Consider the following 11,376-nt stretch of genomic DNA (forward strand, 5'->3'; position numbering starts at 1 on the left):
GCAATTCTAACAATGCCACTACTATGAGGTCCTATCTTAACAGGGGGTTAGCAAAGCAAATAACAAAACTGAAAGAAAATAACATGAAATCAAATAACTTGAAATTGAAATTCCTAAACGGACATAAGCTACAGAACACAACATGTTGCGAGTTAAACCTTTGAAGAAATCGGTAGGAAACCAATGAAAACAGGAGCAGTGCTTCCTAGAATCCACTGATGCAATCGTCAGTGAGAATCTTTAACAAATCGAATGATGTTTCACTCTTCATCAAATCGCAAGGCCACGAGAAGTGCACTCATGCAAGACAAAAAGCTATATAGACACAATCGGGTGATCTCTTCTCAAGCTCGTTACGTCAACAGAATTCATATATATGTAGCAAACACCAGAACTAAAAGATCGCACAACCAAAAACAACGCAATAAACCTTTGGCTCAATCACAATCTCATGAATAAAATCCACAAAACAATGACACATTCAAGCAAGAATAACTACACTTTGAATGCTAGCACCAAAAGCATAACTTTATTGCATAATAACGTCGGCCCTTTTTACATTTTACAATGGGGTATTTATAAGAAATCGTCTCCTCAATTTGTGTTGAGAGTGAGAGATATCTTGATGCAATAAAATGTTTTTAAAACATTTAAACAAACTAAATATATACAAACTGACAATCTAACTGGTGCTTAGAGGGACTCCATCCATATTTTATTCATTAATTGGATGCATGAGCCCTTTACATGTCAAAAAACAATGAAAGCATGAGAGAGAAAGTAGGAGGAAGACATCAGTCGAAGTAGAAGTGCATGGAGACACCAAAAATAGAAGTTGGCCCTTCACTTAATGTGTGTCGGAGTTAACTTGCCATCAAAATGCACTCCCAATGCATGGAAAGTGTTATTTTTGGAACTGGCAATCAACTGTTGGTGCACCTTTGATTTGCGGACCTGCATGAAAATGCGAAGCTGCGGACCTGTGTAGTTGTGGAGCTGCGGAGCTCAATTCGCCAAAAAATCAAAGTTCTCAATTTTGAAAACGATTTTTGGGTTTTACTCAAATGAGGTTTTAGATCACTTTTTGTATACATTCTTTGCCCTTTTTTTTATGATTTACACCCGCTTTATAGCCAATTACTTTCATAAACTTGCACTCCCTCTGCTTCTTCAATCGAAAATCTCAAGGCACCTGCATTGAATCTTGTCCCCAATAGTTGCATAAGATGAGGAACCTAATTTGCTTTATGTGTCCAACCTCTATATCTTTGACCTTTGTCTTCTCTCCACCTGTCCAATCCTTCTCAGCGAGAAACCAAGTGATCCAAATTATCTAAGACGATCAAATGTTTGCAACTTTTTCATATTTTTTCACAAATTTTCTAGGTGCTTTTTTTTAAATAACCTTTTTGGAGGTCTTTTGCCCAAAATTTCAAGTCGGAACCTTCGCCGGTCCCTAAAATTGGATAGTCGAAAGCTCATTGTTTTAGGGACTGAAATTAGATCTTCAATTCTTCTTTCCAATGGTGTAAGCAATTTTGAATTCTGAGGTCTGAGTCAAAAGTTATGACCTCGACAAGTAGAGGATGCCATTTTTATCTACAAAAGAAGCAAACATTAATCCGTATAGTTAACAATGCATAGTAAAGACACACTAGCTACTCAAACAAAACTGGAGGTGAATCCTGAAATCTGGCTAAGTCTGAAATTTTGAAGCCCTGAAATTTGGCTAAGTTTGAAATCCTAAAGCCCTGAAATTTGGCTAAGTCTGGATTTCTGAAGCCCTGAAATTTCTTAGAATCTTTACCTTATCTCGAGGAGGTCTGAAACCTATCTCAAAAGATTCGTCACATATATTAAAATATATCTTAAGTATAAGGAATTAAAAACGTCAACTTATACTTAAACAATATATTTTAAACCCCTTTTATGGCTACTCAGGCAAAACTGGAGGTGAAAGGGTAGCTTCGCAAGCATGCACGGTGCCTTGGGAGTGTGGCAGCACGAATGCGCACGAGGCGCCTTGGTCGTGCACGCGCGGCGCTAACAGGCGAGTCGTGCCAACGCGACGCAAGCACACGTGCGCGTGTGCGGTGTGAATGCGCAAGCCGCTCCAACGCGAGCACGGTGCGAATGCACGAGCCACTCCAGTGTGCGCACGGTGCGAATGCGCAAGCCGCGCCAGCACACGAGCACGTCGTCGCATGAGTGCGCGGCGGCGCAAATGTGTGCGGTGCTTTTTTTTTAATTTTTTTTTTTTTTGTTATTTTTTCAATTTTTAGTGATTTTTGGACTCAACTTTTAAACAAAAATTCTTCTCCTGACTCTCGAATTGCGAGTCCGGGAGTCGAAAAAAGCAAGGGGTCCCCATTCCTAGTGAGGAATGGGGTGTGTGTTGTGGACACCACAACACCTTCATAATCCAATATTAGGGTCCAAGAGCTCGTCGAAGAATCCAAACAAACCTTCTCAGAAAGGCCCTTAGAAATATCCATCTCTACGAGAGATTGAGCATATGTCGAATGAAGGATATCCGAATTGTCCGATTCCACATATAAAAAATCACCAATAGCAGCCCCAATAGCTTCATAAACTAAATCTAGCAATAGATGCATTGGGAGATTCGGTATCTGAACCCAAATAGGAACCTTGTTAAAAGATTCAATTAGCGGATCAAAATCCATATGCCACAGTTTGGCCATAAGAGGAAATATGTCCTCCTATGAAAAATTGTTATTGCACAAAATACTCTTCCTATCTTTAACAGAATTAAACTTTACCATGAAAAAACCTTTAGCCATCGGAAAGATGTGGACCTCACTATCTAAAATCTAAAATAGGCTTCCAATGCTTAGAAATCCAAGCATGAAGATTAGAAAGAGAGGGCCAGAAACCTCGAAGTCTAAAGATAGCAACAAAAGAAGAGAGCTCATCTGTCATACCTAAAATATTATTGACTATTTCAGAGTCTAAGAGTACCCTTATAGGGTTTGAAACACATACAGGGGAAACTTCACGGGTACGGGAAGGCCCGGATTGAACAAATCGAGCACCTTGAAGACCTGCCTCAAATGCAGCCACATCGGCATAAGAGGCAGATCTACCCCCAAAAGGCATAGTAGAAGCTGACCCAGAACCAGCAATAGGAAGCATAGCACTCCCACACCCTGAAAACGAGCAACTAGCTACAACCAACGAAGAGAGGCACAAAGTGCCCAAGCAAACAAGATCACGAGCGAAGAGCATGCAACAGACCAAAGACTAATGTCAGCTTTCAATCTTTGATCAGAGAAGAGCACGCAAAAATGGGCCAAAGGCCACAGCAAGGGTTGCGGGAGCCGACCTACTGCCATAGCCAGGGCATTGGCAGCAACAACCACGGCTAGGGCAGCAGCAAGGAAATTTTTTAAAATACTTAAGAAGTGTCGTTATGTTCTTTTACTTCTTGAGAGGAGTTACTCTTGCAACCTCAACAATATTCCCCTATGGGTCCCATATGTTGCTTTGGCCTCATGGATGTTAAAATCTTTCATAAATTCATTCATTGAAAATGTTAAAATCATCATGTTCAAAATAAATTGTCGTTAACTTGTATGATTGATATTGGAATGTTCCACCCTTTGTGCTATGCAAAAGTAGTCATTAAATTTGCTTCAACACTAGGAATCCCTTTCTATTTTATAGTTTTTAGATAATATGTAGCTCAAATATCTCTAAAAACTAGGCCTCTTTCAATCTTGTGATTGTTTATAGATATCATTAGGATCCTTTACTTGCATTTTTATAGAACCCCTTAAATGGGCCTTTTGAGATGCTTCCTTTAGATATGGAACTTGAATTTTTGATACTCATTTATTTGACAATTACATTTACTATAATTTTAGTTTCTAGAGGTTAAAATCTAAGAATTCTTATTGTCTATTTTCATTTTGATGATTTATTGTCCATATTATTTTTTATGGAATTGAAGATTGTCCATTTTTATATTATTTGTGTGCGTGTGCGGAATTTTTGTCCATATTATATTTTATCAAGTTGAAGATTGTTCTTGTGTATGTGTGCACACGTGTGTGGGTGTGGGTGTGGGTGTGTGTGTGCATTTGTGTGGGTGTATGTGTGTGTACGTGTGCTCAACTTGATTTAATAATTATGATATTAATTCTTTTGGACATTGAATTCACATTCTTGGTTTATTATTATTTACTTAGTCAAATTTGAGACAATTTACGTGAAGGTAGTATTTTACTCATAAATATTAAGTTAAGACTATTTCATATATTGTGTTATAGTTCTACAAACTTTGTGTTGTGTGAATATATAAATACTACAAATTATTTGAACCTTGACCTATATTAAAAACATAGCTAATGATTTATATTCTTAATGACATTCTAGCATATAGATAAATATTTTCTCATCTTGATATCTTTTTTATTTAAAAATTGATTTTATTAAAAAAAAAAAAATTATATATATGTCTAATGAAGTGTAATGTTTCATTGCAGGTAGTTGTCATGTCTCTAATAGCATTTGGCCTTGTAATATGGTGGGAGAAAGAGAAGATTGTCAATCAAGATGAATTATTGGCTTCAAGGGTTATTGACTCTTAGTTGCAATATTTTGATTTTTTTCATATTTATTTTCACATGTAATGGGATTATTGTGAAATTTGTAAAAATAGCTCTTAATTGGCTAAAGATCTCATCTTTGTTCACTTTTAAATTGCCTGGAACTTATAATGGAATTAAGGTTGTCTTTATATCCCTAGTGGATGAGAAATTCTAATATTAGTTTCGATTATAATGTGATCAAATTTATATCCATATAAATTTAGAAAAAGCTTTTTGAAGAGTTGTATACTTCAAGTAATTGGTAAATGATTAATATATAAGAATGTCTATATTGCTTATCCATTTTAATATTTCAAACATCCCACTTCAACTCCTATCTATAGTACATAAGATATGTTGCTTTCAATTAAGCAAAAGGTGCTTGTAATTAAGAGAGTTGCATGGATTTGTATATAATAGAATTTCTTAGGGCTTGTCATTCTTGTGCTTTGAATTTTGTTAGGCTATAAAGCAGACAATTTGATGAATTTCTTACTTTTTTGTCATGAAGATTGAGGGACAAGACAATGCAAATGGAATGTAAATAAGATTTTAATTTTATAAGAAAAAGGGATGTTTTGATAGATATATGGACACATGTTCATGTACCCTTATGTGCATTGTGAATTATAAACAATAAGGTTACAATACACCTTCGGAGCCTAAGCTTTTATAGGAGTTTATAATAGCAAGAACTTTGAAGCAATCACAAATAAATTGAGTTGTGAAATGACATCATATAATTTACTCCACAAAGCATCTTATTTATAACATTTATTATATGCGAGAAAACGATGCTTCTAATTTAGATGCCCAATAATGTCACATGATAAATCCTCAAATGGTTATACATACTCATGAATGCAGTCTTGCATGTAAGGCACCAACACCTAATAAATACTTGCTTGACATGCATGCACACAAAACTAAATTTGCATATAAAACACCAACTTACACAAATGCACTTATAATAACATTTTCTAGTTCTAAATTTATTTTCACTATAGTTATTTTCAATGAATGGAATCCACATAGTAGGATGCTTACTTTTAGAAAAATATGAACATTTTTATAAAATAAGATACATGTCATCCTAATCAGATGACATGTAGAATGACACCTCATTGTGCAAACTTGCACAATATGTCTTAAATTGATTAACATGACTAGCTTACATAAGAAAATAAATAAACTAATGGACATAAGCCAAAGTAACAACACATCTGCGAATAAATTATCAAAAGGATCTTGATAGGAAACCAATGAAACCAGGAGTAGCGCTTCCTCAATTGCATTGATGCAATTGTCGATGGGAACTTCAATAATAATAGGAAGATGTTTCACACTTCATCAAATTTTGAGGCCACAAAAAGTGGGCTCACACAAGACAAAATGTTATGCAAGAACAAAGATGATCATTTCTCCAATTCATCACAATAATGGAATTCATTAACACAAGGCAAACACCAAAACTAAAAGATTGCATAATCATAATAACACAATAAAACCATTGGCTCCATTATTATTGATGAACATGAATTCACAAAAATAACACACTCCAACAAGAATAACTATACTCAGAATGAGAGCACTAATAACATATAGTATTGCATCAAAATAATAGCCTATAGTACATATTACATCCATGTATTTAAAAGAAATCCTCTCCTCCCTTTGTGTTAGGAGTGAGAGATCTTTTGATACAAACTCACGCTAAAAACTAATAAAACAAAGCTATTTACATACAAACAAACTCTCTAAATGGTGCTAAGTAGGACTCCACCTTCGCTTATATCAATTAATGGGTGCATGAGTCTTTACATGACTTAAATCAATAAAAGGAGGAGGAGATAAGAAGATAAGATAGAAGCCATGAGATGATTTGGGAGTCACTGAGCACTGTAAAAATGGAAGCTTGACCTTCTCTAGGTGTCTCTGGGAGTTGAATTGTTGTCAAAATGTGTTTTCGATGCAAGGAATGCTCTAAAATAGCAATTGGTAGTTAATTGTCGGTGCACTACTTCTTCAAAATTGTCGGTGCACCTCTGAGAAAAGTGAACGTTGGAAAAAGTGCACCTGTGCACCTGCATACCTTGGTGAAAGGACCCAAAACTTCAAAAATTCTTGTAAGTGTCAAAACTGAATTTCTAGCATCTGGGTTTTCTTCCCCTTCATACCCAAATGATGTCTAGATGTTTGCTTTTGAACTTCTCTATTACTTCCACCACTTCATTAGCCTTTGGTAAATCCAATGAATCATATTTATTTCTAACTACTTGTTGGTAGTTTCTCACTTCTATCCTTCTATCCTTGTATCCGCAAAATCCTCAACCTTAGTATCTAGTTATAACAATGCTTCTTCAGTTTTAAATGCTTGTCTTACATCATATTCTAACGAAGCATTTTCAAATGTATCCCTAAACTATTGGAGTACTGTTTGCACCAAGGAAAGCTTGGTCTTTGACGCATCTTCTAAAATCTCAAGGCTAGCGATGTTTTAGTATTTATCTGCTTCCAAAAATTACTCTTGAGCCTTAATTCTTAGTATGCTAAATATCATCATGTAACCCCTCCATAACTTTATTCCTGGAAAATATATTTTCTATCCAATCATCTAATTTATCTAACTCCTCTACTGAGTATATCTCCATCAACATCCAATACCTTTTCCCTTTTATAGATCTGAATGCTTGCAAATCATTGGCCCACATATGCACTTCATCCATTAGCCCAAAATCTTGGTTTAGAATGGAAACCAATTTGTCGGTGTTAGTTTGGATGTTGTGCAACAAGTTCAAATTGCGTTGTATTATTTGTACTCCCCTCTCCTCAAAACTATGAGTCCATTGCTGACAGGCGTCCAAAAATAAAGCCATTTGTGGTCCTACTTGCTTCCTTTCCAGTGCAGCTCCAAGAGTGATCTTAGGATTATTTAGGTCTATCAGTCCCACCACTTCGTTCAGGTATCCTTTTAATAGTTCATTTGGCTTCTGCAACATTACTTTCTCTGACTCATCTATGTTCATGTGTTTGTAACCAAGACCTTTACTGTATCCACTGTGGGATTTCTCAATATGACCTCCTTCATCTAATAATCTTTTGAAGTCAATTATTCTGTGTCGGCATGACGAGGTGGAATGTCAAAGTGTGCAAGAAGGTCCTAATCTTGATTCTTCATTATGAAGGCAAGTATTTTAGCATCACCCTTAGGTGGCTTAGGCTTCTTAATCACTTTTATCAATTTCATCATTCCCTTCTCTTCTATTGGTTCCATCTATCTTTTTTTCCTGAATATAATCTCCTCCTTCAACCATGATGGTGTTGTCCCCATTGGTGACATGTATTGTGCTGAAGAAGTTGGTTTTGAAGCAAGCTCCTTTCCCATATCACTTCTCTTTGGAGTCTTCTCATGTCGAGAAAGATCTTCAAAGAGGGCTTGTGTGTCATGTTGGGCTAAAGACCTAGCCTTTATATCTAGAGGAACTTGTTACCTTCTTTTTCTATATGTCCTTCCTCAGATACTACATCGGTATGCAACTATACATATTCACCTTCCTCCATATTTTGACCCTTTGATTCTACTTTAATTGTCAGAGGAGGTGGAGCCACTGATAGTTTATATCTTAACACCATCATGTCCTGTATTGGTGGAGGAGGAATGCTAAGAAGTCCTTGAGGTAGAAGAGGCAATTAATTCCAATCCTCTCCTAATGGCTCATTCTTGGGAGTATCCCTTATTTTATCTCCTACCATCTCAGTGCCTACAAATATAAAATCAAAATTTGAGAGGTAAAAAAGATACGCTCCCTTGCCTTCCATTTCCGCTTTGCATTTCTATTGTTCATCTTTTTAAGTTTTAACCTGGATAGGCTCCCTAGGGATAGATGGAAGTGTTTGTTTTGAGCTTCTTCTTCTTCCCTCTTCTGTCATAGTAGCTGACTGAGTTCTTTTATTCAAAGGGACAAACTCAATTTGTTCCCCTTCTTCCCTATCCTCCACTTTTGGGATAGTTTCTAGCACCTATGGAGAAGGAGTGCTCTTCTTCTTTAGTCTTCTTCTTTTCACTCCTACCACTGTTGTTTCTGTTTGGGCTCTCTTGGGCACTAACAAGGAGGCTTCTTCTTTTGAGGCTCAGGGAGGTGGAATTGATTTGAGTTTTGGCGGTTCTTGTTGTTGCTCTTGTTGTTTCTCTTACTGAGCTTGTTTCAAAATTTGTTGGGTTTTTGGTTCTTGGGAAGCTGGTTCTGCTTGGACCTCAACTACTTTCTTTCTTACCCTAGGGTTTTCCTTTCTCTTCTTACCCTTTCCTTTTCATGTCTCAAAATACTTGACCTCTCACTCATGTTGATGTACCATTTTCGACCTCACTGATGATTTGGTAGGGTAAGTTGGTATAGTGACTTTTGTTCCTTTTCCTCTCCTTAGTCACACTATAGCCTCAAGAGGTATGGCCTAGGGAATTGGATCCATTCCCTTGTATGTTTAACCACATGTTGACCCTGATGCTCCATATCATCATTCTCCTCATGCCCAATTCCTGCATTCATAATGGACCTATCATAGATCTTATCCCTATTGTATAAGGGATCCATTATCTTAGGGATATCTTTTTCATAGGCCTTTAGGGGTATCTCCATTTCTGCTAAGTATAGACTCATTCCACAATAGTCCCTAATACTATAGTGCCTTTCCTGTTTGCATTATGTACCTTGTTATATTTTGATCTAAGAGATACTAATGTTATTTTTACATTTGAGATGACATAAGGGTCAGATGTTATACTTTGATTTCTAGTATCATAGATGTTAAATTGATATGTTGTTCAGTTGATCATATCTCCATGATGATGTCTTTTTGAGATGACAATATGTTTCATGATGATATCTGGTTATCTGATATTTAGACATATCCTTTGATTATGTTTATATGTTGGATTTGATGCTATGGTTATTTACTTCATTCTTTCTTTGTGATGCTTTATGTGAAAGCAAGTGATGTAAATGGATTATTTCTGTATAATTAAATAAATGGTTAAATTAGGTCATTTGATGCATTTATTGCTTTAGCTACATTGCTATATGTAGTTTCACTTGATCATGCATTTTAGTGTGCAAGATTTATGTCCCAACAGTGGCATATGGAGTTAGTGATTCAATTATTCATATTTAACCAATGTCTTCCCTATATGATCGACGTATCCTGTTTAATTGTTTAAATTAAACCTTCTGGTGATTTAATAAATCCAGATTTATTTGCATTATGTGATTAGACCCATGAGTGTGTCTGTACATTTAGAGATTCACATTTTTCACAAAAGTTATTAAGGAATTCTATGATTTTGGTTTAGAGAATTTTGGGCTTTACTTTATTTAACTTAATTCCCAACAGCTTTGTCGTAGTTAAATTCCAATTACTTGCAATAGCTTATTTTTGTTTAGGTTGATTTAGGTTTAACTAGATGACCTGGTTATTTACCCTAAACCATTATTCACTTGAAAAGTGAATAAGTATCCAAAAAGGAATTTTATTCCTCGCTTCTGACTTTTGGAAATAAGAAAAATGAGAGAAATTTCCAAATCCTCTTCTACAGGATTGTGTTTCTATTCACTGTAGGAGCTACAGGTGTGTGATTGTCATGAGATCGATCTCGTTAGATCCAACTTGTTGAGACTTTGGATTGTCATGATTTTCAGAAACTTCTACAGGATCTTTATTTTATTGTCTAGATTCCCGTTTTGGCCCTTTTGGCTATCAGGAAGGGCTATCCCTTTTTTTGTTTCAGGTCCATTTCTGCTTCTATTTTTGGTAACTATTTATTAGGAGGTTGAGAACTAGTGTTCCCCTCTATTTCTAATTGCTAGCTCTACCCATTTGGTCAGGTATGAACATTTCCCTAATTTTTGGGATGGGGTTTGGGCTTTCACACCGTTATGCTGGTTGTTTTTGTATAGAGTGTTCAAACCCAATTTTTATTGGATTTTTGTGGCTCATTCATCCATGGGTTGAATGGTTTTTATTTTTGTTGATTTTCCTCAACATTGGGTTTTTGAGGTTTTTACCTCAATTTGCATGCAACCCAATTTTCTTGGGTATTCTTAGCATGGTGTTGGCTGTGGGATTGGATTATCCATAGGATGTCAATCTGACCATTGTTGCACTTTTATGTTGTATTAGGATATGTATCGCATTCGTACTCTCGAGCTTGTTTTTGGTTGAGTGTTACTTTGCTTGTGTTCTCATCTAGGTCTTATTTTTATGATCTTCATGATGTCGGTGTGCCCACACACGAACACGTGCACATGCATTTGTCAAGTGCTTGAGAGGCCCAATCTCCTAGTTGTTATTGGTGGAGTTATGTTCATTGGGGTTGAGTTGGGAATATGCATTGCCTATGGGCACTCATCGTCTGATGAGCATGGGTATGTAGGGTAGCACCATAAAATGAGAGATTCAAATAGGAAAAGCAAGAGTGCTAGTCTCCATGATCATCAAATATGTATGCAAATTAAGGTGCGAGCTAATCTAAATGATAACAATGCAAAGCAAGGCAAGAAAGGAAATCTAATCTATGAAAGGAAATAACAATGCAAAATTAATATATGAAAGCAAATATGACTCTTGTAATACCCCAAAATTGGCACATTGCCATATTAACCAACTTTGGTTTATTCGCTTACTCCTAAGTCTTATTTTACTAGGCAATTCTAATGCTGATAATTGCTAGTTGACCTAGGTGTCAAAATGCAAAAAAATCCTAATCTGCATT

At 36.1% G+C, this 11,376-nt stretch overlaps 1 protein-coding gene across 1 annotated transcript in view; it reads left to right on the plus strand.

Annotated features, from left to right (window-relative positions):
* LOC149532155 (putative sodium/metabolite cotransporter BASS5, chloroplastic) overlaps positions 1-4,849 on the plus strand; it is a 286,531-nt gene extending 281,682 nt beyond the window's left edge. Inside the window, exon 9 of the mRNA XM_089811207.1 lies at positions 4,506-4,849. Coding sequence (XP_089667333.1) covers positions 4,506-4,610 — 105 coding nt within the window. The 3' untranslated portion in view covers positions 4,611-4,849. The remainder of the gene's footprint in view (positions 1-4,505) is intronic.
* Positions 4,850-11,376: the final 6,527 nt, after the last annotated feature.

This window comes from Cupressus sempervirens, chromosome 11 (assembly GCF_028749045.1).
Source record: "Cupressus sempervirens isolate cs-2001-9-10 chromosome 11, ASM2874904v1, whole genome shotgun sequence".
NCBI lineage: Eukaryota > Viridiplantae > Streptophyta > Pinopsida > Cupressales > Cupressaceae > Cupressus > Cupressus sempervirens.